The sequence below is a fragment of the Strix uralensis genome, chromosome 1, assembly GCF_047716275.1.
Source record: "Strix uralensis isolate ZFMK-TIS-50842 chromosome 1, bStrUra1, whole genome shotgun sequence".
Taxonomy (NCBI): domain Eukaryota; kingdom Metazoa; phylum Chordata; class Aves; order Strigiformes; family Strigidae; genus Strix; species Strix uralensis.
The window spans coordinates 82,293,447-82,320,127 of record NC_133972.1 but is presented as its reverse complement, the minus strand read 5'-3'; the positions used below and the strand labels follow the sequence as shown (position 1 = coordinate 82,320,127).

General features: G+C 38.8%; 1 protein-coding gene across 3 annotated transcripts in view; it reads left to right on the top strand.

Moving 5' to 3' along the window:
- GMDS (GDP-mannose 4,6-dehydratase) overlaps nucleotides 1-26,681 on the top strand; it is a 427,595-nt gene that overhangs the window by 195,062 nt on the left and 205,852 nt on the right. For all 3 annotated transcript variants that reach the window (XM_074873260.1, XM_074873271.1, XM_074873280.1), the window contains one exon: nucleotides 2,611-2,738. In XM_074873260.1, the coding sequence (XP_074729361.1) occupies nucleotides 2,611-2,738 (128 nt within the window). The remainder of the gene's footprint in view (nucleotides 1-2,610; nucleotides 2,739-26,681) is intronic.

The window sequence follows — 26,681 nt, the reverse complement described above, 5'->3', positions numbered from 1 at the left end:
TATGAACCATATTATTTAAATGCTTCCAAAATGTCCCTTTCAGTACTTGGTTGCATGAAAATAATTCTAATTACATTTCTCAGTATGACAGTAGCATAGTTTTCTTCCACAGCTTTAATGCTGAGGCACTTCCAAGAAGAGTGTTCCTATTATTTTGTTGAACCCTTATTGGAATATTTCTGGAAAATAAAGATTTCCATTTTTCACTGTGGTGCTCTTTAATTCTTCATATCAGTCTTTTGAGGTATATTCTGATTTTGCTTCGAGAAGATCTTTGAAGATTGTTTCTCTTTGGTTATCAGTGACTCTGCAAGAAGACAGCAGTTACTAGTATTTGCTGTGTTGTGCTAGACAAATCTGCTTTTTCTTGTGCAGTATCATTCATATATTTCCAGTTAAGCTAATGGATAAAAGTTCTCTCTCTCTCACACACACAACCTAATATGCTTTTTTTTTTTATGCTGAGGAAATGGTTGTTCCAAAATGGAAGCTGATGTTGATTAGTCGTGTAGGTTAACAGTAAAACTTGTTTTAATGCAGATGATGACTCAAACTCTCACTGCTTTTACTGCAGATGGGAATGTAGCAATGAAAGCGGCCACTTTTGCTTATTGTTAGGTTGCAGTCTGGATCATAAAGCCATATACTTTATCCTTGAAAAAAAAGCTTCTCCTTCAACTGTTATTTACTGAATAATAATGCTAACTGAAATTATTTCAGTGCAGAAAGTTAGTAAGTTTCAGAGCTAATCCTAATAAGTTTGTGCAATAGTTTGAATCTATTTTTAATTAATTAGTAATAATCTATATGAAGATCTCAAACCACTTTGATGATGTAAAAAATCGAAACAATCTTTGGAGAAGTGCCAGTCTGACTAAACCAAGAAGACTGTCACTGCTTTCTGTTAAGCCAGAACTCCACTCCCGCTGCAAGCCTGCCCAGCCAGGAACAGGGGAACCACAGTACTTTCCTTTCAGAAATTGCAATAGCAGAGTCACAGTGTTGGTCCTGTGGTTTGTGCTGGTTTATCTAATCATAGTTCTCCTGTTGAGTCTGCAGGGTGCAGACTGGAAGAAAGGCTTGGGCTTTCATCCTGCAGTTGGCTCATTTGTCCAATTTTTGAGGAACATTGCTATAAAAAAGATTCCCCGGTATATTTCATAAATTTTGCAAATCACACTATTTGGTAAGTTTCCATTATAAATGAACACTTCTTCAGGGTATATGGAAATTATATGATTTTCATCCTTCAAAAAACAAATGCAAACTGATGATATATTCTAAATGGCTAATGACTGGAATTCCAATTAGTTCAGCAGTTGACAGAAAATTAAAATTCTGTCTTAATCCTGTGGTAAAGTCTGAATTATTTAATTGCTTCATCCCACATGGTTCTTATAGGTGTGCTCTTTTTTTTTACTTTTGGCAGAGTCAAATGACACAAAAAGGTACTGTTAGTGCTCTTGACTTTTCAGGAAAAATTAGTAGTCTGAAAAAGACACTTCACATTATGTAATAATTTTGCAGTAGCCTCTCGGTTGTTTGACAGGAAACAGAAAATATTGAGATGCATATCTCAAGAGCAGCATTCCATAATGAAAAAAATACATATATGCATTGAATGTACAAGCTACACTACTTAGGACTTTTGAAATTTGCTAAGAGCACTTTACTAGTGCAGTCATTTTCTTAACTTTCCCACTTTCCATGTGGATGAGGTATCATCTGTCACCACTCAATCATTTTATTTTTTTTTAGCTATTAAAAAGGCATGTAATTTTAATTTTTGTGGCCCATTAGTGTGCAAATGCCATTGGGGCTAAATTCAAATCCCTCTGCTTTTGAGGAGACTGTTGACCACATTTTAGAAACACAGCCGTTATAATCTAAAAATCAAGATATGAAAATAACTAGAAACAAATATTATTTAAAGCAACTCTACAGAGAGCAGAAATGGGCACACAGATATTCCAAAGCAATACAGTGAACAAAATACAGAAATATGATAAAATAATGAAGAGCCTTCAACTGATAAAGTTGAAATCACAATTTCATGATCTCACTGAACCTGAGGGACAAAGAATCCTGAATAACTAGAAAAGTAGAACATTTTAAACCATAACAGGCTTTTGGAGAATATGTAGTATTTGGATAGTTTCATTTTTTTTTTAATTAATAAACTAATTTATTTAGATATATGCATTCCTTAAAAAAAAATTCAAAAATAAAAAAGAAACAGTAACAAAAAACTTGAGGGTGGTCTAAGATGTCTGTCTTCTTTATGTAACCTTTTGCATTTTGTGTTTAAGAACTGACATTCCAAATTATTTTCTTTGGCTTTATGCCTGGACTGAATACTAAGGCAGCAAATTAGGAATGCTTAAGAAGTCCCACAAAGAAAGATATTTGCTGTGAAAGTGCAGCTAATGTGACACTTGCACTGGAAGCTTCTTAGCCTCCTCAAATGATAGAAGAGGGCATGGGTCTAGGTGGTGTGAGGGGACTGAATGAAGACTGAAAGTACCATGTGCTGAGTTATACAAGGTGTTTCTTGTGGCCAGCTATCTGCCAGTGTGACCATGCTGATACTACCTTTTATTTCTATTGCAGGGGCTAACTTTGTTACTCGAAAAATTAGCCGATCGGTAGCAAAGATTCACCTTGGACAGCTGGATTGTTTCAGCCTGGGCAATCTGGATGCTAAGAGAGACTGGGGCCATGCCAGGGACTACGTTGAGGTAAGCTGTGGGCTAAGTGCTTTTTCTGAATCGTCTTCATGGTGGGGATAATGCTTATTGCTGCAACTTCCAGGTCGTGGTCCATGGAGGGCTATCTCAAGACGTTTTTGCCTACTGAGGCCTGTTAACTTTGTCTTGCTCTGGATTTCAGACTAGGGAATTTAGTAACACAGCAATGTCTACCCCAGGCATGACCTGAACAGAAAAATAAATCTTTGGGTTTACGTTTCTTGACTAAATTCCTTGGGGGGAGGGGGGCAGGCCTGACTATAAAGTGAATCTATTTTAGAGTATTTTTCCTATTGTTTTGATAAATTTTATGACCAATATTAAGATTGCAGCAAGATGCAATATGACCTGAAGTCAAAGATCCTTCTGGAGGTTGGTGGCCTGTATTATAATGAGGCAAAAATGATGTATATATTAATGATCAAATCTCTAGCTGATTTTACGTTAAAAAGAAGCATCAGAACATAGTTGTGATGGCAGGTATTGCAACCCATGTGCCTGAATCTAGTGTTTGAAATGTTTCCGTAGTCAGGATTTGTTTCTAATTTTATTCTATGCATCTACTTAAGCAGACAAACAAACAATACCCCTGTATTGTATTACAAGGAGACATGAATGACCATGTAGGAAATATTGTCTTTTCCCCAGGAGACTTTTGTCCATATTTTGGTGCTTAAAAATTTCCTGTGGTCATTGAACTATTTCTGTCTTTTAATAATTCCTTTGTGGGAAACCGGATTTGGCTTCACTATTCATTGATGTAGTTTAAAAAGATGATGTCTGTTTTGTTTTCTATATTACAAAGTAAGAAGTATTTCAGTAGAAAAAAGTCTAATTTGAGATTTTTATTGTACGTTGAGATTTAAAAGATAAAATAAAAGCTGAGCTCTCAAACCTTGTTTACAGTCAAAAAACCCCCAAATCATAATACCACAATATAAACTTTTGGTCTGGATGATATTAAGAAAAGTAAACAGCCATATCTTCTTGGTATTGAAAGGGTTACAACAAGTAAGTGAAGGTGATTTTTGGCAGCTGGCTATAAATAATGTTGGCTTTTGGTTCTGCGCTGCATTTGCATTTAAGGTGGTAAGGGCACCATGAATGTCATGACTATGCCTCCATGACTATTGTTTTATATTTGTGGCCACAACATTAGTTGAAGCAGTTAATCCAGTAAACTATCCCAATCATTTTTTTAATGGATAAAACCATATTCAGGAGCGTTCATAAAGTCAGTTACCAAGTCTCAACTGAAAGGAAGTAAACTATAAGCCAAATAAATGTTCCGTTGCATGAACATAATGACTATAATTTGCTAACAGGCATTGGATATTCCATAAATACTTCAGCTATCTCATTCCAAGACAACTTGCACCAGATCATAAATCGTGGGATGAATTCTGATGTCTTCTTCCATAAGGGAAATCCAGAATAACCCTCTTGTGCCTTGTGGGTCAGACCCTTGTCCTGTGTTCAAACCTTTAAAAGTAAAAAGGAAATGAGAACAACTCTATCCAGAAGAATGACTAGTTTTCAAGGCCTTTGGCCTCCAGGAGGAATGTAGTTGTCCGAGGTCTACAGCACGAACACGTGTTTGTTGTGTAAGTAGCATTCCAGACCTTTCAGCTACACATTTTGGGCCTGTCCCAAAATGTTCTGGAAAGAATTCCTTACTAAAATATAGTTCATCTTGAGTATTTCTCTTCCTGGAGAGGTACCCCTTCGTATAATGGGAGAGTTATTATCAATTCTCTAATTCCCTGAGTGTTGTGGAAATGTGGTTACAGGCAGCCTTCTAATGGCTAAAAAAGAGAGTAACTTTAAACTGGAAATAAACAATTATTTGAGGCTTTAATGGACTGGAAAGTAGGGCTTAGAGATTTAACGTTGTTCAAATAAATACATAGTATGTTAGAAAGCATGATCGTATTTACAAGCATTTGGGGAGCTTCCTTAAGCATATGGCTGAACACATAGGGATATATCTTATCCTCTCCATATGTACTTTTAAATCCCATCGATATTAATACAAGTAACACATGTGCGTATAGACTAGACCATGTACTGTGTTTTCTTTCTCCTTATTTCTTTATTAGGGATAATAATAAAACCATAAATACATTTCTTTTTGTTGTTTTGTAAAACATGGGTCAATTCCTGGTCTCCTGAAAGCTGAGGACCAAACTCCCATTGACTTCATGGAGAGATTGCATCCTGTATGTATTGGAGTGGAGAATGTCTGGTGGTTACAAAGCACAAGCAGAAGTCAGGACTCTTGAGCTTTGATCACATGCATTCATCCGACTGCCACTGTGATTTTGGGCAAATGCTTCTGTAAACAGTAAAGCATGGAGGCACGTGCCTGCACTGAAGCATGTAGGTGTCCACCAATGGATGGGCTGCCAGCGTGCTCAGTGCTAGCTGTAGCTTGAGGTCAGCTTTAGTAGCAGGTGATTCACAAGTCTGATGTTTAAACATAGGTTCATATCAGGGGAGAATAGTTGGAATATGTGTTTGGTTAGGTTTTTGAGCTGGGGCTTGAACTGCCACCTGCAGGAACTGAAAATCAGGTACAGCAGCACTGTGCTGGTGAATGAAAACTGGGAAGTCTAACTCACCAGAAAGAAAGGCTTCCATTCAGTGTTTGAAGAGAATAAAGTAGAAATAAGTAAGCATTAAAAAAAAAAAAAAATGGAGGGGGGGAGGGGGATTATTAGTTTTATCCTATAATTGTATTAGTAACTCTTAACATTTTTGCAAAAATTGCTGCTGCTTCTTACTCCCCCTTTCTCCATTTTTACTCTACTGTGATCCAGCACAAGTCTCATGGGATGGTATTAGAGACGATGATCAATGCCACTGAGTTGGAAGAGGGAAAAATAATATATCACCACTATTGACATATGAATATTCTGTGTGCTATTTTGTTTTGTGAGGGTAACTTTTACCTTTAATTTCTTAAAGAAAGTTCTAGTAAACTGCTAGATATTTTCAGATATTAGTACAATAGCAAGCCTTAACAATCTGACTCATTTCTATGCTATTTATAAAACACAAGGCATCATACAAGTTTCTTCAGACACTTACCCAAGAGTCTTATTTCAAATAACTATAGATTCACAGAAAGATTTTACTTGGACCATTAAAAATATGCCCATCAGTCCATCACTAGTTGGTTGGGTTTTTTTAATTTCCTACACGCCAAATACTGTAAATTAAGTCATGAAGTTATACCTGCAACTGAAACCTTAAAGTGTTGTTCTTGGGCCTGTAATAAACACATTTATTTGTAAAGAATAAAAAGGGAAAACCAACAAATAGAACATAGTCCTGCTGGAAAGTGGCTCTGGGAAAAGAGCAAGTTTGTATTAGAGTTCAACAGCTGAGGCTTTTTCTTCTTTTCCGTTAGTTTCATCTTTATCTCACCTGCTGATGCTCAGGTTGCCTTCTGCAGTTGCACTGCCCACACCTCAGTGTTGTGCAGAGAGCAGAAATACTGCACTGATGCATGCTGTTGAGTAGCCTATCAATATATATCTTACAAAAGTAAAAAACCAAGTCAAAGGTAACAGTTTTAATAGTCTTTAAGTATTCATACAGATCAGAAATATTCATACAGACCATTAGATATTCTAAATGTATGGCAATTGGCTTCCATTAATTTATATTTAAATAATGAAAAAAAAAAAAAAAAAACCAAAGCAAAAAAGAACAGTGTATAAGTAATATAGTAAGTTATTATACAGTCCAACCAACCACATCAAGAAACTGTTTAAAGAGAGACTTTCCATCTTTTTTTTTTTTTTAATTGGGACTGGTGCTGATTCATACCTTACTTTGTGATTAAAATGCACAAGAAAATGCAGAGTCATTTTTATTGTCTTAAACCATTTTGCGCATGTTGAAATTGAGGTAGTAAAACCTAATCTACAGTGATGCCTTCTGCGTTTAAACCTCCAGTCAGCATCACCTGGTCTTTTATCCATGATTCTTTTATTCACCATTCTAATAGGTAGAGACTGACCCTTGGAGACAGCCGCTACCATTTCTGTTGTGGGAAATCCCTTCTTATATGTTTGTGTGTACGATTAAATATAAAAACTCTTGCCAGACAGAATTATTTAAAACTTTACTTTACTCTTGTGCATAAGAAAAGGATTCAGCCAGTGGGACCATTGGCCAAGGCATTTCTAGTTCTATTTTGGAGTGTTAAGGATGTGTTGTCTTTGAGATACATTTTACCTTAGTCTGATGAGACTTGAAGTTTTTTCTAACACATCCTTTCATCAGCCCAGCAGGATACTTACTTGCTTGTGAGAATCTTGCTTTGTTGGTGATTGTTGGTTATAAAAGGAAAGTCAGTTATATCTGTGTGTGTAACTATCAATACCTCATATAGTTATGAGATTGGCTCATGAACTTAAAGGCATGTTTTTAAATGAAGATTACCCTTTTGTTATGGATGGAAGCGAAAAACATTTTTCCCTTCTTACTACTTATTTTTTATGCTCAAAATTAATCACTTGTAATAAACATTAAGAAACAGTTTTAAATCCTTAGTTCTGGACTTCTTTGAGTATGACAGTAAAGATTTTTGAGCCATCCAGGTACTCAAGTGTATTTTGTGTATTTCCAAGTGAGAACTTTTACTTTCCATCAGCTTGCTTGACCTGGGATTAATAATGGCTCTATTAAGCCAAATTGATCTTAAAGTTATATCCAATCTGCTGTGACTGATGTGATGATCCACTGAACTGATTATCTTATTGCTGCCATCTAGGTGAAGTAATTGTGAGAGCAGCAGGGCTTTTATGAACCTTTAGGAGAAAAGTTTGATAGACTCTGCTCCTTTGGAACAACTACTGAACATTCATAAAACTCTTGACAGGTACTTGCTGAAGCAGTATCTTTTCTAGAAGCTTTTCTAGATACAGACAATGACTATTCCACCTTAGTTTCTTTCTAATGGTTGAAAAATCTGTTGTCCTTTTCATAAGATGTAGAATTAAGCCTCATGCAGAAATGCTTTTTGAGAAAGCAACATCTTCCCAAAGGAATATTGGGCAGAATATTCTTTGATATCCTCCTGTAAATACTTTGGACATGTGGAGGTATGATGTGTCCACGATAAAGGAAGTCACATTTCACCATGATAGTGTGTTCAATCATCCACGCAATTAATGATCCAGTTCTCAGGATACAGTACAGCCAATTTAAGTTGCCACAGCACAGATAACCAGTCTCAAATGAAAGATGCCAAATTGCTTTGCGAAGTTCACCCAGCACTGACTCACAGGCACTGACGTTTGCAATAGAGCCAGTTCTTCATGACACAGTGAGGGTGCTAGAACAGCAGGTCCAGGAAGTAAAGAAGATTGTCTTCCCTCTGGTTGAGACTATAGGGAAAAGACATAGATAAATGGATTGCCAGAGTCAATTCATGATGCCATTGTTTTAGTAAATTATTTGCACACATTGTACCTCAACTGAAATGTTCCTACCCTACAAAAGAGTTCAGCTCTTGATATGAGGTGGTAGATGGCATCACTGGCCACAAAACAGGCATCTCCTTGGCATGTCTGTCATGCAGAATCAAAATAGGATCCTGTAAGACCCCATTGTTATTACTTTATTGCTGTCCAGGTAGGCTCCCTCAGGCTCCCTGGGCTCAGTAAGGTGCCTGTGGTCCCACTTGACTTCTGGCTTCAGACACTCTGGTTTTAGTTACTCTCTGATTTTAGTTAAGAACTTGGGAGTTGGGCTGAAGACTTTGAACATTTTCTCCAAGGTTATTTGTGAGCGGTACCAAAATGAACTGTCACAAATGATATGCATATAGTGAAGCTCTCCTCAGTGTATATTTCTTCTCCATTGTCCCATGCAAGCAGAGAAAAAGTTAATATTTAAATTATGATGGTTTATTTCAGCTAGAGCATGATTTGATGCCAGCAAAATGTAGATATAACTCTCAAACATCGTCTTTCAGATTTTGAAAATATGGGCAAACCTTTTCTTATGAAGAAAGTACATGTTTTAGAACAACTGTGATAGTAAAAGTTTTCCTTTTTAACGCAAAATAAAAGCTTACATTTTGGTAAATAAGTCTGCACAATAAAAGAGCTTGTAATACATTTCTTTCAGTGTGTGTAGTTTGGATTAGACTTCCTGACTATTAGAAATAGTTGCAGTTCCCAGCAGATTAACACACTATCATCTTAATTTTACTCATGTAGATGATGTCTGCATTAAAGAAAAACAAAATAAAACAAAGTTCTTCATGGTTTTTGAAATGCTGAATGCTGAATAATCAATGAATTATGAATAATTCAATGCTGAAATGTAATTCTAAATAACAGCATAACTGAGAAAATTCCGACATGTTTTATACATATGTGCTTGTACATACACACACCCCCCCCTCTATGTATGTGTGTGTATGTGAATGTATGTTTCTGTTTGTGCATGCATGATTTAGTGGAAATTATTTTCAATTTCATGTATTTTAAGAGGTGCATGTGTGTGCTATTTTCTCTTTACATTTGATATGATTGCTAGTAAGAGATTAAACAAGGAAGTAAGTCATTTATTACAATAGGCATGAATGGTGTCCATATTTAAAACATAAAAATGAGGAAAGAAAGGGGTTTTAATTACAATATGTAGGTGTTCTGTCTAATGCACATCATATGGTATTGATTTCCAGCAGCAATGCCTACTGTAAGTGTTGCTGTTAGACCTTTTCCTTTCAGGAAAGTATCCTGATCTATTTCAGAACTACAGCACCATTTCCCCCTTTTTATTTTCTTGCAGCCATTTTTTATGTGAGGGGAATATAATTGTAAAAAGATTTTTTTCTTATTTACATAAATTTTCCTTTAGCTTTCTTTTTCACCACTTCTGTGTTTGACCTATTAGTGTTTTTAGGCTTTACAAAGCCAAAAAAGTGCTTTCCTCAGCAAAACCATCTGGTTTAGTTTCCTGTGCCTCAACAATGATATGTGTATTATTATCAAGGCCACCCCGGTGGTTTTCTAAGTGGTCTTGTTACAGCGGTGGTCTTACAATTCAATTGGAGTGATGGAAAGGTTAGACTAAGGCTTCTTTCAAGTATAAGGTTTCCAGATTGATAAATTATGTATTGTTGTCATATTTCTGAGACTGACCTATTATGCCATTGTAGTTTGAATGAAGTGTCTCTTCAAATAACACAACTACAAGAGTCCTCCTGACGAATTCTGCCTTTGCAGCATGATGTTCTTGTAGAATACCAAATTAAGGCACTTTTCAGAAGTAACTTTAAATGCATGATGTGTTCCTGTGATTTTAGTTTTCTGCTCTGTCTGGCAGTGTGGGGAAAAACAAAATTATGGCAGGGTCCATGTTTAGGAGCTATACTTATACTTGTGATAGGATCGGAAGAAAATGTATGGATGCCAGCAGAGAGACTATATAATGCGGTATATATACCATCATTGCAGTCCACATCAGTGCATGCTGCAGGACAATGTTTACTCATTAGCAGGTGGCAATATAACACCAGGGTGAAAACAAACCAGACTTTTTAAAAAAAGGTCTGTTCCACCTTCCAGTCAGTCTTATGGTGGTTTTAACTTGGGGCAACTGCAGATGAGACTGTGGGAAAGAGATGAATCTCACCAGGCAGGTGGGATTGCCTGGACCCAGGGAGCAAATACACCAGACAGCTCGCTCAAGGCTGCAGCTGCGCTTGGAGGGAAACCACTGCCCCGTCACAGGATGGAGCGTGTTCAACATAAAGTGAATCTTCACAGAATTTAACAGCAAAGGACTCACAAGTCCCTCCTGAGTGAGTGTATGTAAACAGCAATTTTTTGAAATTAATTTTTTTCCATTTTAGTCCACACAAAGTTTATGAATTGGGCAAGTTCAGGGCAAATTTGATGGAAATGTTCTCATAAACATTCTCTAGCCTTCTGTATGCAAAATTTCAAATATTTACTGTACAACAAGGAAACCCTGAGTTCATGGAAAAAAAATTACTGAGGTTTATGGGGTAGTTAATACAAGCGAAATGTATTCTTTAATTGGCTGAATCACTTCAAATGACATTTTTCCTTCCTTTCTTTGCTCTTTTTCCTATCATCGGGGTGTGGGGAAAGAAAGAAAAATCCCAACAGCAAGGTGTGTCTAACTTTGAACTCAGAAATTTTTTATTCAGTCAGATGGTATTTGGCAACATTTTAAAGAACGGGAAGCAGCCTCTTTTATTGGTAAATGTTAGGCAACATTAATAACAGGTACTGCTACCAGCCCCACCTGTAATAACCCAGATATTTTCTCTTTATTAACTAATCTATGATTTACAGATTTATTTGAATCTTAGAGTAATGCACCACATTCTGAGAAAGCTATATAGCGTAGTTGGTTTTAATTTTAATAAGGGGAAAAAATCCCTTAAAACAAATCGTTAAAATTTAATGAGGACATTTTTAAAACCCCATAATGGTTCGATTTCGCTGGAAGTAAAAAATAGTTAATGGTGTTGTTATGTCTGTGTGGTAACATCCTCACTATACAGTAATTGTTTTCATTTGAAATGAAGCCAGTAAAACATCATGGGCAGTGCATTCCCAGAACCAAAGATTTTAGGCCTCCAACAATTTCAGGTCATTCCACTGAAAGAAGAAATATTTCAGAGGATAAATTAAAACGTCAGGGCTCACTTTTATTGTACTCTAGCTGTTAATATTCTGTGCATTATTAAGAAGACTGGTTATCAGCAGAGTGACTGTTCTTTCCTGATCTGGGTATTGAAAAAAAATACGATTTTTTCGTTTGTTTGAGTGAGAAACATTCCCCAAACCCACAGGGTGCACTTAATATGCCACTTTTAGTTTTAGCAGAAATACTTGAATTTTAGCTGTAGGTGTTTTTGGATGAAGCCTTGACCTAACAACGAACATTAATGGTCCAAAGATAGAGCAGCTGAACTTTCCAGTTGGCCTTCTTTGGCTGACACTGAGCTTCCCCTGGGGATGGTTGACTTGGTTACCAGGTTAAGTATGTGAAGAAAGCTTATTGCTGTCATATGCTTGACTCCTCTCTCTCTTCCTCTCAAAATCCATGTGATTTCTGCAACAAGAGCAATTCTTTGTTTCCTCAGGAGTATGAGAAGCCTTACATTTGCAAGGTAGGTGAGCAACATTGGTGTTTTCTTATGCCACATCCCCAGTTGGCTCAGCAGTGTGGCTGGGGTGGATTTGCCTGCAGCTGTGGAAGAGGAGAATGAAGTAAACAGTGGATCCATGACATCATCCCATTCCTGCAGCTTACATGAGGGCTGTGCAAAACAGCTGGTGGTTCCCTCAAACCCTTCTAGGGCTTCCTCCTTTGTGCAGGTCAAGGCTGACTGGTGCAGGGAAGCCCAGCAGCTGTCCTTCCCCACATGCCCTGCTGATGCACAGGGCAACTGGTGGTGATGGCAACCTTGGTGGCCATTTCATTGCTTCTAGTGAAATAAGGATTTTGGTGGTATCTCTTAAGTGAGTAGTCCCATGTATCTGCTTTCTACATTTTCTCTTGAGCAGTGGGATTAAAGGATCTATGGTATTGAATCTGAGGAAGGAACATTAGGGGATCCCTAGCTACTCGTATGAAATGTTGCCTGTCTGCAGGGACAAATTATCAGGGTTTTTTTGTAGACTTGAATGCAGTCTAGGCAGATTTTGTGTAGACTCATCTCTCTTGATCAATAGCATGAGAAAAGCAGGGCAAACTCAACCATTTGAAACCTCAGAGAACTGTGACTTCCAGCTAGGAGCCGCTGCTGTGAGCCATTGCCTGAACTGCTGGGTCCATAAGAGTGTCGGCTGTTGACCCAACTTCTCATTGTGCCAATGTTACTTACATTCATGTTCCTCTTCTATTAAAAGAACAGGGACTGTTATGAAAATATGCTTACTCTCTACTCACTAACTTTGCTCTTAATAACAACCTTTGTACTTTTTAGAAGCTGATATTTCTAGTGCAAGTTGTGCATTATTATTTCTTGATCTGCAAATCTGATTTTTTTTTAATATCAGAAGAGGTTTTCTTTCTTCCAGGTGCACTTTATAGATTTCTTTAAGGAGCAGTAAATTCATTAGCAGAGCATTAACTCCTACTTCTGCTTTAACCTCTATCAAGTGAGATGTTACTCTACACAGTAACAGTTTATCAAGGCAACCTAATGCTATAATACCAGGCACACACGTTACTTTTGACATAACGAAAAGTTGGTACAAATTGTACAATCTTGCTGCATTGTGCCTTATTTTACAAGAAAAAATGCTTTGTGTTGCTAATGCAGTATTTTTTCCTTATGTAATACAGGCATATTTTCCCCCTCACCATTAATTTATTATGCTGCATTTATTTCCAGACAAACCCTACTTTTCCATATCTGGTGGGAATTTCTCTCTTCCTCTGAGGTGTTTTAAATTCAACGAGCATCGGGTTTTTAATATATCATATTCATTTTAAAGGGGAAATATTTGACAAGGGAAAATTATTTTAGGTATAGCCTTTTCATTTTATTGCCAGTATTATTACTGATATCCAAGGTAGATAGATATTAAAAATACTGCCAGTTTAAAACTGTTCATCTCCCAGATTACAAGTGGATCTCAGGTTATTGGAAAGGTGTCAAGAGGCATGAGATAGGATGGTCTGTAGGCTACATGGCAGACCGACACATAATAGGTCTCTCTCCTGACAAGGGAAAGCCCAAGAGATGCTTGGCGGCTGCTGCTGGGCACTGTGCCTCTTACCACCATCATCTCCTGGCTGCCAGCAGCCTTGCCCTTGAATCCCTGTGCCGAGAGGAGGTTGTATTTTAAGTGTCATATTCAGGCTGCAGCCAGGGAATCACCACTGCTCCTATTTGTGCATGTTCTATGTATATGTTTATTTGATGTTTTATTTCAGCCCATAATACCTAGTAAACCTTTTCCAGTGACTCCTGTGCCATAACCATGGCATGAGCCACTGGAACGTGGCTTTCTGAATCAGTAGTACTGGTAGCAGAAATAATACTAGTTTGCAAGGAGAAGCCTGCTGTGGAGCAGGGCCCGGCTATGCTCTGATGTCCAGGAGTGCCAAGGTGGAGCACGAAGGAGCTTTCCTTCAAAGGAGCTTTTCCAGGCTAACTGTACTCTCTGGTGTCTCATCTCTAGGACAATGTCATTTTTTTTCTTTTTGAAGTAATTCAAGAGCAGGTAAGTAATAATTTAGAACTGGTGCTGGTTAGAGGTTTGTGCAAGTTCTTAATGTAACACTTCATATAATGTACAGCATTTTAATGGAGTCTTACAAATATTGGGGCTAAGAAAACATTTTAGAAAATACTCTGATCCAGATAGTAATAAAGGGTGAGAGCACATGGAACACACAGCCCCAAGAGGACTGCAGGGCTGTGTGTTCCCTCCCTGTCTTCCTGACAAGCCTGAGATCCAAGCATGCTGCAAACCAACTGCAGGAATAGGTTTGGAGATAACTCTTGTTTTAATAATACAATTATTGACTTCAGTGGGACTTGACTTCATCCATTGCGTCTTACATTTATGCATGGGGAGGCAGAGGCCAGCAGAAGAGAAAGAGGCTCTGTGCCTGCACAGTTACTCAGTACACCTGTGATAGGGACAGCCACAATTTGGCTCTAAAATTGACCTCAGGAGACATTAAAATTCCATTTAACATGTTACCAATATAAACAGGAAGTGTAATAAAGAGTTTTCACCTGGCCCACTCTGTGCCAGTTTTCAGCCTCAAGTATGACAGAATGATGAAATTGGTGCACAACTGCTCACTCCTTGTAATTAAGTAATTAGACTTTCCTCAAAGAAGGCTTTTCTGTTGCTGGTTTTCATAAGGTCACATCTAAAGAAGGGCAATGTAAAACCAATAGGCACATGTGTAAAAGTGTAGCTGGCAAAAGAACAAGTTTCGGTAGAAAGTCCACCCAAAGTGAAAGTAAATTAATCATCATTGTTACCGTATTCATTTTGGAGTGGTTACAGAAAATAGTGTTAAATAATAGAAGAATCATGCACATTTGACATTTACCTTTAAAAAACACTATGCTTAAAGAAAAAAAAGCCTGAGTTCCCTTGGTTTAATTTATTCACATGAGGTTTGTAAACAAATTGTGTAATGAAATTGCATGCTGATGATAGCATTTAGTTGCACTGATTTGTAACAGTCTGATCATTTAAATACAATGTGTTACAAATGTTCCAAGTTATGGGGAAAAAAAAAAAAAATCCAGATTCTGAAAGCACTATCTTAATGTCTTGAATAGTTGTGTATGTTCTGGAGTTGCTTGTAAAACAGTTGACTCCTAACTAAGCTGATTGTTTTATTAGTAGTATCTGAAAGTTATCCTTTTTGCCTAGATATGGGATTTCACTGGGACGCTGGTTCATATACAGTCTCTTTCACTGAAACAGCCTACTAACTTGTCACTGTAAATTCCGGCTCTGTTGCTGTTAGAAAGCACTGCTGGAGCTTACACTGTTATTACACTTTCTTGGAGGGAGAAAATCACACAAACTTTTATATTTCACAAAGGCAGATAAAAGCTAGAAAATAAAACTCCCTGTAAATAAGAATAAAATGGTGTTCAGGCTCAGGATGAAAGCTAGCATCTGGAATCCCACCCAGAACCAGCTCTGCAGCAGCTAGAAAGAGCACTGTCTGGCAGAGAAAAGCAAATTTATACTTAGAAGGAGCACAGCTGATGGTGATATGCTGCATCCTCATATGAGGGGACGTGGGGGCAATACAAGATGAGGATTAAGACCCTAGTTGATAGGGGAATGGTGTGTTCTTACTACCTGCTCCTGGGCCAGAGTGAACTACCAGATACCACTGTGCTTGATTCTGCCTGTGAAAAGAGCCTGAAATTCTCCAACCTGAGCGGGGCACAAAACAAAAACATGCATAGAAAATAGCAAACATTTACATTAGATGATGATTTCCTTACAGAGTGAAGAGATGAAGGAAGGATGTGTTTGGTAGAACAGTTTGACTTGAGAACAGTTCTTATTAATTAGACTTCTACTTCTGAAACTAAAAGGGAGTGGCTGTAATTCTTATTTCTGCAGAATTAGTAATTTTGTATTGGGCACAGAGAGCCAGCTCAGCCTGCCCACCCAGTTAGGGGACAAGATAACAAACACAGGTTCCCTCTTGTAGCCTACCAGCACAAATAGACCTACCAGCCTACCACTGCTAATATAAACGTATCTTTTTTACAGATGATAAAACTAGTCAATGTGACACAGATTAGACTGAGAACACCCATGTAGTTGCTTCTCAATTACCAGAAGACCCAAGTCATCTTAAGCTAGATGGTCATTTGAATCCTACTGCTTACCTGCTTGGTGGCAAAGAGTACTGCTGGACTGTGGCCTTAACTTACACAGGCATCTGATCAACCAAGTATGGCAGACCTTTCTTCCAGATTTCACCCTGAAACTTAAAAATCAACACATAGATATCTTTTTACTAATGTCTTCGATCATTCTGTTTTAATGGTTTCAAAAATGACCCACGTAATCTTTTCATACCTGATTTATGTCCTCTTCTGCTTTATAACTTAGAGATGCCTTAGAGCAAGCCTGCATGAGCATGTATGGGTTGCTGGTCCTTCTGTCTTGTGTTACAGGAGTGCAAAGGTTTGTTCTCTCAAGGCTTTGTGTGGGGACTGTTGAGGTAGCATCTGAGGTGTTACTGACATTTTAATAGCAGCAGGTACTGAGTCTTTAACAAAAACATCTTTTCTGCTAGAGGTTCACTAGACTCTGGACCCTGATAGGTATCAACAAATAAAAAGTGCCAGTTTGCTTAGACTAAAAATCTTTTGCTTTTCATTTGCTGGAGCTTTGCTCTTTCTTCTCTGTTGATAGAGCCATAAATCCTCTAGTTACCGTAGTTAGAGGGGGAAAAAAACAACAACAAAACCTGAATTTCAGTTGGTGAAAAGGAAGTACAAGGGAAGGAAAAATCAGAGTATTTGAATGTTTAACAAAAATACTTAAAGGAAAACAAAATTACTTTTTTCATTACAATTTTTGATATATTGAGTTTCTTTGTGTGTACACACAACAGGAATTAATTGCAGGTAGCTACAGTAGTATTCAGAATAAACTTGCTGAGTTACCTGTCCAACAGAATTTAAATTAAAACAGAACAAGGAAAGGGCCCAATTAAGAGAGTAAGTCTGCCCATAGAAACAGTAAAGGTTTATACCTTGAGCAGATCAGATTTGTTATTCAGTGGCTCCTACTATTGTGATGTTTGTTGCTTTATTTAGATGAACAGTTTGGCTCTGGTTACCTTTGTTGTCACTGACCAGAAGACTTGGCACATTGCAGGCCATGCATGGTACGGTTAGAGAGGGAGACCTGCAAAAGGACATCCACCCAAGGCAAGTTGGCAGACAATAGCAGAACATCCTTTTCTTTGAAAGCGATTCATCAGGGAAGCATTGGTCCTGCCTCTCTGTATTTAGCTGAATGCAGATGAGAGGGATGATTAACACTAATGAGTCACCAGGGATTTATTGTTTACTTAGAGATAAGGCATGGGCTTCCTTCGTTGGCACTTTCTGCCAAATAGTTTGATCCTAGTTCACTAAGCCTTTTATTATTTGTTGTTGCTTTTCTTGTTAGTGGTGGTTGTTGTTGTTTTAAGTGATTTCTTTCACCAAAGTCTTTTCATCACTTGGACTTTTTTTATTTTATTTTTATTGCAAATTGTCTGAGCTGTTTGTCATTTGGGCCACAGTACTCTGGAGGTCCTTTACATGCATCACATGTTCTGCATCCAACAGTGCTTTTTCTGTTTAGTGCTTGCCCTCCTCCCCAAAGCTGAAATAAATCAAAGTAGGTTGAGACTCAGTCGCAATAAATCAAGACCTGTCCAAAACTGGAGCCTGCCCAGTCAAAATGTCATAGCTTGGCTTTCACTGAGGATTAATTAAAGGCCTGATATAAAGCCCAGATGTGCTTCAGGAGAGTAGCAAACTGCCTGGTGGTGGCTATACTAAAAACCAAGTCTCCCCATGAATCTGCCCACCCAAGAACATGGAGGAGGATAAGGCTGAGGAAAAGGGAAGAAGGGAAGGGAGGGGAAGAAAGAAATAAACTGAATCAAGCATGATTTTATAGAATCTATGTTGGTGGAAAACAAGATGAGCTCTATGCTAGTTCACCTCTGAAAAAGTACAAAGCATGCATGTGTATATTTCTAACAGTGGCAGAGAACATAATTGTTAAAATGTTCAACGTTAATCCGGAGTGGGATAAAACTAACACAGCGAGTGAACTTTTGCACTTTTTATGGTAAAAAAAAATATATATGTGGCATACCCAGTGACTGAGTTTGCTTGGTGCCTGTTTTACATTAAATTCCTGAAAGTCATCTTGACTAAAATAGTTTAGCTGAAGATTCCTGAGGCTCTGATAGGGACAGATACGGAAATGTGCATGTATCTAAATTCAGTATATTTGAATATAAATATGTAAAATCCACTTAAATTGCATGCTGCTTGCATTATGGCCTTTGTAAAACTCCAGTTCCAGAGATACAGTGATTTAATTGAACAGTGTGCATGGAATGATTCCTTTTAAAAAAGTGAGGGGCACTGAAAGAGTGCTGCAGCACAGTTGTGGGACACGTTACATGGCTACACTGACTCTCTTTGGCAAGCATAGAACTACAATTTATTAGGGAAAAAAATAATAGTATCTGATTATATTGAAATTAAATAATTTATCTGAATAAGATTAATCCAACATTTATTGTCATAATTGATTTCAGTTTCTTTGAATTTGTTGCGTGTAAGTAATTAGTATGCATACGTGCTCTGATGTGGTGCAGTGTTAAAATTTCCAAGACCTGGACGAGTGGTTCTGGGATGGCGGGAGAGATCCGCCGAGCAGCGCAGGGCTGCCCTATGCTTTTCAGTCTGCTGTAGTGGCACATGTGTAGCGAGTCACTACTTACATAGCAGTCAGTTGTGATGCTCTGGATATTCCTAGGCATGGGATGTTCCTATGCATATATGTTTATAGACTTGTGTATTCATTTATTTATATATCTTCTTAGAGACATGACATCCTTTCTAGTCTCTCCTCTGCCCAGAATAAATGAGTGCCACCTTGCAAAGCAGGCAGAAAAGAGAGAGATAAGGAGCTGAACAAGAGGGGTAGATTAAGGTCTTATTTCTGCAAAATGTGAGCCAAGAGTATAACAGTTCTTTGTTAAGGTCCCAAGAAGGTCTGATGAAAGCCAGGGTTTGAGGAAAGTTCAGTGACAGGCTTCACAGTCCTGCTGCCTCTATGGCTTGTCCTTGTTGCACGTGGTAGATGGCACGTTTGTGCCTCCTTGGCAAAGCAGAACTGTGACAAGCCATGGCTGTAACACATATGTCAGATGGCTAGTGAGTAACAGGTTTTGCTCTTCAGCAGTACCTCCTCTTGCGCAGTGAGGAGAAACCCAGTGATCCTGTTACCTTTCCTCTGCAAAGTCATTGTGCCTCAGAGAAAGTTGTAATGCTTGTTATGTACACACTCTTCCATAGCTCACCAAAGGACACCTTATATTAGGTTGCCTCATGCATGGGCCTGTCTCTAAAGGAGCCCCCACTATTACTCTAGCCACCTTCAAGTCTTTTGGTGCAGCCCCTTTGTGTTTTCCACAGTCTTGATTTTGTGATGCTCTCCATTTTCTTCATCAGACTTCATCTACACTGTCCTCCTCATACCCTACTTCTTCCACTAGCAGTTCCTTTTTAATTCTGGTCTCTTCCATGCTCCCAGATGAATGTTGCTTCATGTCTTTGATGTGTTCACCATACCTATTCTGGATGGCAGACCATCGATGGATCTCACTGCTATTGCTGCTATTATTGCCACTAGTTAGAGGTGCTAAGAGTAAACATGCCAGGACTCTTAACCGGCAGCTTCTCTTATGCCAGGAAGTGCTGAGGAGAAGGTCCCTGTCATGTTCCACTGGTTGTTAGTGTCAGGGAGCAGCAGGAGTGGGGCTGCACCATGAGGGGGACAGGCTGTGCGCTGACAGTGACCCCAGCACAGGCAGTGCCTTCACCAGCCAGGGCACAGTCCTGCAGCATCTGAGATGGATGGGCAGAGCTGGGTGCTGGTAACAAGATCCCATCAACAGCTCCAGCCACAGTGAGGTGATGAATCAGGTCTGGAGTCCATCCAGGGAGTCCAGTCATGAGCAACAGAAGGGGCTGGAGACCATCCAGGAGAGCCAGTGAGTGAGCCAGGACAGCAGAGGACAGAACGAGGCCAGGGTGTGCCTACAGCACAGTTCAGGCAAGATTTGAGTGTCTGGACCTGGATTGAAATGGAGCCCCTAGACCCATGGGTAGATTAAGCCCTGACAGTGTGCCTTCAGTGCAAGAAGGGAGGAGACTTCTTGTGAAGCACTTGTTCAGTGAAGGGAAAGAACCACCACCAGAGTACATTTGTTTTAGCCAAACAAAAATAAAATGTAACTGGAGGTAGAACGGGAAGAGTCTGGAGTTTCATTTTAATTAAAGTAGGAGGTTGGCCCAATTAACACCAAATTACAGTGTTTCTGTGCCCCAGAATACTGGGTAGTGGAGAGAAGCCCCATGCAAGTGTTCCCTCTGGAGACAGGGAGTGCCTTGCAGGGCCACTTGCCTCTGTGAACAATGGGTGGCTTTCAGGCAGCTGGCCTGGCCCCAGTGCTCCAGATCCCCTCTCCTCTCAGGGGTTGCTGTAGAGTCACGTTTGGGAATGCATTACTGTGCAGGGGAAAGCCTGGACCAGAGAGCACCAGAGGAGAGAAACTTACTGCTTGCACAGGGAGCTGGGTGTTGTGACACCAATACTGGAGAGCTTTACAAGAGAGAAACGCATACAAGAAGCTCCGCTGTGGTCTTTCCTTATGGCTATATCATTTTCAGTCTGTAATTTCCTACAAAAATTTCACCATGGGTTTAAATTTAGCAAAGCCCATCAAAGTCTGGGAACTTCTTAACATTTTTGTTTGTAACAAATTTTAACAAAGTTCAGTCTTTGAGCCAGGATTAGAAAACACTGAGAAGGCTGTGCTAAATTTAAAAATCTGCTTTAGTTTTAAATGCCTTTGCAAGCTGTTACTTCTGAATGTGAACTATGCCTTTGCTCTGTGTGTGTGTGTGTAAAGGAAAGGAAAAAAAAAAAAAAAAAGAGATTTAAAAGGCTAAGTGGTTAAAATTTGACAATTAGCTACTGTACATGCTCAGGAGCTTCCCCAGCTTTCCCCTCAACCCATGTTTTCTTTATCTCCTGGGTGGTCCTTACCATCCCTGTCCGTTCTTCTAAGACCCCATCCCCCTTTTCCCCATCTTTGCCCTCCCTGTAAAAGGGGCCCTCTCATCCCAGTCACTGTCCTTCCTGCTGGGAAGGCTGAGACCCCTTTGGGAGCCAGCCAGTGATGTTCTTTATTTCATACTTGCAGAACCAAAGAGAGATGAGTGGTACAGAAGATAAGACAACAGCTTTCTAATGTGGGAAATAATGCTGAATCTTGAACCTCTCAAAGCTAGGCCCAGATGAACAGCACAAGGAGTGTGTCCTGGCTGTCAGGGATGCTGGGTGATATGCCCTTAGCACTTTTGGAAACAAATCTTTCCTTCCTTCCTTAGAGAACTGGCTATTCAGCTGATGCAAGTCAGTGGATCCTGTTCAAAACAATAGTACTATGCTAGTTTACGATGGCTACATAACTCTCCAGGGTAAGGTGGATTCAGAACCATTAACCTATAGGTGGACTTCTTTCGGTATCCTTTTTGGATAGTAGAAAGCTTATTAGCCTGGGCAGTGTGTCCCTGTGAGACAGGCAGACAAGGAAGTTGTGTGTCCTGTGCAGCAGGTTTGTCTTCATGGTGGGTCTCTGAAAGCAACTGGAGCTTTAGGTCAAGCTGTATCTACTCTAGAGATCTGCCTCACTTAAATCAGCGTAATTATAGTAGTACAGCACTTCATCCCCTCTTCGCAGCCTGGAGGCAGTTAGGTCTGTGTAAAGGTATGGTAGCAGAACTTGTCCTGGGTATACACAGGCCAGACTTCTTGGGAGATGCATTACTGACTTCAGTCTTCTGTTACAGTCACCGAGGAAGTATTTTGCAGTGCTGGAAACAGGAACAAATTCTCCTTAGTCTCCTTTAGAGTGTGCCTAGCAGTTCCTGTTGACTTGAAAACCCATGGAAAGGCATTGCCTGAGCTTTCTTGTCAGTAAGGATAGTAATAATGTGATTTTTTTGAAGGTGTAAGTAATGCTTACAGTATGGAAATTACTTGGTTTAGTAACTTATATTCATCTTGAAACAACAGTGTGAGTCTCAGCTCCTTCAGTTCAGTAACAGTTTTTAAAGACTGTTTTTTATCTTTGCTTCACAACTTTATTGTGTACAACTCAACTCATGAGCATCCTCAATGTAGGCACAATGGGACCTTAAATTGAAAATGAACGTCTTAAAAAATTGTACTTAAAGTGAAAATGTCTCAGAATAATATTTCCTTATTTCCTTGCTATAGAGCACAACAGTATTGGTGTAAAATGCTTATAACTGTAGTAATTAAGGAATTAATGGCTTACAGGACTTCAGTGTATTGTGATCAGTCAGTCACTTAGCCTATGATGTCTCTGAACTTTTCACTATGTAAGATATTATACTGTATTTGCTTAATGCAATTATGGAATAATCCTTGGTCCAGTTTCCTGGAACAATACAAACAGCCTTTTCTTCTCTCCATGTGTTCCTGGTTTACAGCCTAACTTGGAAGGGAGCTGTGTTTGTGAACTTTTGTTTCCCTTCACACTGGGGTCCAATTCCAACATATTTCTTATTTGATTTTTGTTTTGAAAATGTTTGTGCTCCATTGTCAGCCCAATGTATGTTTTGTTGAAATCTCACCCTAGAGTTTTATTTAACTGGGTAAAGATTGGAAGAAATATTCATTTCATTATATAAAAGTGTTAATAGTGTTGTGTTTATTTTCCCCATTTTGCTGTTAATCACTTTGTGCAGGTAGATTTCATGCTATCTTCAGTCTCAAATTACTTACCTTTTTGTTGGAGTTTGCGCAAAACCAAAACCCTGCATCTGACCAGCCCTGTCTTCAAAGCAGATCAGGCTGGATCAGCTCTTTGTACTTAGTTCCTATCTCCCATTTAAGAAGGTAGAATAAATTTCTAGCTAACATGTTAAGATAAAACTATGGGTCTAACACCTCATAATTTTGTCTTCCTTTGCAACCTATTAAACTGTGGAAGAGAGGGAGAAGGGGATTGTCTGAAGATATTTTCTGAACTTAAATTTGAACTTAAATATATTTTAAAGTTTTTATATTTGAGAAGTATTACTTCTATGAAAATACAAGAATTCTGCTAATAATTTTATGGGCTGGATATATTTTGAAAAAACAAAGTAATTGGAAAATGTTGGATGTGCTGTAACCACCATCTGCCCTTGCCTTAAAAAATGTGCATGGTTCCATACACACATTTTAAATGATCCATCATATATCATCACTTACTACAGTACTTCATTCATGTAGGTGTTAGGTTTTGTGTGCAAAAGGTCAAATCTTTTCAAACTTAATTCTGAATGCCTGCATTTTATAACAACCTAGCTTTTCTTTGAAGTTGGAATATATATTTTTAATATAATAATTCATCATTAGCTAGAGGGAAGAAAGAAAAAAACCAACACACGTCCCTGCTTCAAATCAAGTTAACTGAGGTCTTTTGGTTGATTGTTCATATTTCTAACATCAGAATTCCATAGTATGGTTGATATGTGTTAAAAGCTGTAGAAATGAGGTTACTCTATAGCCCTTGAACATTTCTGGCCTAAAGAAAAGACAGAGCATTTTAAATGTGAAAGTTGGGGGGCGGAGGAAAAAAGTATTTAGTGAATTATTTGTCCTATATGCCATGTTTTCAAAAACTGATATAAGCTTGAAGTTAGCTCTTGGCATTGCTTGAGCTAATTCTTTATAAATCCCTTTAAAATGCACGTTAGACCTGGAACATTTTTTTAGGGCCAAAGAGTATCAGTGTAAAATTAGAAAAACAATATCTTTGAGTTTGTTCTCTTGGCTTCTGGGAGCTGAGTGGGTGGTGAGGAGTCCCTTCCTTGTAATAATGTTTTTACAAAAAGAGATTTTGCAACAGTTTAAAGAAGGTAACTCAGATGGAAAAAGAGGAACATGTCAATGCATTTCATTTGATTGTAATGTGTTTTATAAAAAAAAAAAAAATCCCTTTCAGAACAGAGAATAAGTGATGAAAATTATCATGGGTGAAATAATGAAACATGTAGGGATTAGAAAAATATACAAGCAGATCTGTTAACTTTGTTTAGATTTAGTAACTTGGCTTTTTAAATGTGTTTCAGAAATTTTACACAGTGCTGCCTGTTCGTGTCATTATAATTAGGGGTCTCTTGGTATTTCCATTACCAGAGAATGTTTTCTTGCGTTTTTAACCTAACATTGAAAACAGAAAAAAAAAAAGAAAAAAAATACCCAGCTCATTTTTTGACAAGCAATGTCAGAGCCCAGGTGTAAAGTTTTATACTGAATTTATCCTGAGTTCATATTCTGTTTGTAATGGTTAATGTAATTTTTCAGCATGTAAGTTATTATTATAAATAGTGTTCAATATACAGTCAGGATCCATGGCTGTGCCCAGATTTTATTCAGTTGTATCATAAGGAAGAGGCAACAGCATCTTTCTATTTGCAGCAGTACTTTCAGGCTGGCTACAGGCTGCACCACTCACAAGTTGCTTGAGACCCTTGCACTTGTTCCAGTAGCTAGGTGATATGGGGTATCAAGTATGGCCTGCTTCTCCCTCCTGCCCTTCCTCCAGGCACCGTGCCTCTTCCAGAACCTGGGGAGGACAGTGATGCTGCTCAGAGATCTCTGTGATGCCAGGAGACTCCCCTTTCTCTCTTTTCAGGTCCGTTCAGCAGTTTTTCTGTCTGGTTTGCAGTGCTGTGGAAGTTGACCCCCCCATACGCTTGATGGGGTTTTTTTTTATAAACTGATAAAAAGTAGTTTCAATTAAATACCAATTTACTGTTGGCACAGAACCGGTAGTTCAGTCAATAAGCCACCAGACCTTCATCTCAGCCAAACCCAATACATAGGGGTTCCTTGCTGGATAAAATCTACTGGGTCAACTATTCTGTCTTGGAAAGTAGTGTAGCCTTTTCCAAAACTAGAGAGGCAGGCCAGGCTGAATGTTTCTGCACTGTTCTTTGGTCCATGGCACACGTGCTGGTGGCACACATCAAGCGTCCTGCATATGGTGGTTCCAGTTTTGTCCAAATTTGCATTTGGCTCAGGTTATTATGAATTCCATTTCTTTTAACTATAGTTTACTCAGGGGAAGGAAATTTGAAATTCACAACATGAAAACATTGAGAAACTTCAGAAGTGGTTATTACAAGCTCCCGATGCGAATTTATACAGTCCTGCAATAGAGCTCGACTGATTTGAGTCCCACAGCCCCCACAACACTTGATCTACACTGAAAGCCTATTTGGAAGAAATGTGCAATGGGTCCATTTGGGCTTTTTGCATTGTGGTACATTTAAACTGACTAGGGATTCACTTAGGATGCCAGCCACAAATTCTGGAGCATCACACAGAGCTGAACTGGTGACAGGCTTTATTCTCTGCTGCTTCCTTCTCATCCCAGAATAGGATCTATACCTTTCAAGATTCAGCATAAATTGCCTGGTATCTTAGACTCTTCCTAGACATATTGGATTGTGATACCAGATATAAGAAAGTTTAAATCGGGGGATCCTCAAATACACTAAAGCCTGCCTGGAATGCTCTGTTGTTCTAAGAAATTTGTATGACAGCTTTAAAACTGAATTTGAGGTGGGGAAAGGAGTAAGGTTTAGAAGTATTTGTTGCCTGCTACAGCTGGGTAACAGTGACCGTAGGAGCCAGTCAACACAATAAATATAAGTGACTGTGAAGGCCCTTAGAAACCATTTTCTTTTTCCTTCCTGCCCACTGTTAAAACCCAAGCAGTAACTTAATGCACAAAGGATACACTTCCATTGAGAAACAAAATAAAATGAAGACATTTTAAGTTTTACCCATTCTCACTTGCAATGTGTTTTGCATCTGTAGTATGACCCAATTTATTTGATTAAATTATGATTCCAGATTTCAGCCTGCAGCAATATCTATAGAGTATCCATTCCTTACTTTAAGCATTTTAAGTTCTGATATGACCACAACTTGCAGGGAGGCTGTCAGGTTGCTGATATGACTCGTGATGCCCGCAACTCACTCAGTCCCCCATGCTCCCAGCAAATCTTCAACCAGTATAGGAGGAAAGATGTCACTAAGCAGACACATAAATTATATTTTTATTTCCAGATATACTGTAGGTACCTCTATTGTGACTGACTTTGGAGGAACTGACTCTCCTGAGGCTAGAATTGGGTCTGGGAGGATGATGAATAATACCAAGGTCAAGATTACAGTGGAGTGATGGAAAATCTGATTTCTCCCATCATCAAGTTCATAATATTATGACTCATAGTTGGAAGAAGGTGGGGGGAGAAGGTGGCACCTCTTGGCAAGAAGAGAGGAGAAACAGGCAAACCATCACTCCACCCTAAAAAGCTCTCACACTTGGGAAGAAAATTGTAGAAAATACCAGTGTCTCTGGAAGTTTGCCTCAACAAATGTGACTGAGAACATCTGATCCCTGAGCATATTTTTCAGGAGAGTTTTTTCTATCTTTAATGATGCCATGGCCACCAAAGGGAGTGCTGCAGATAAGGTGTCAGAAATGTCCAAGCAAGATTTCCTTCAGTCTTTGTTACCAGTTTTTACA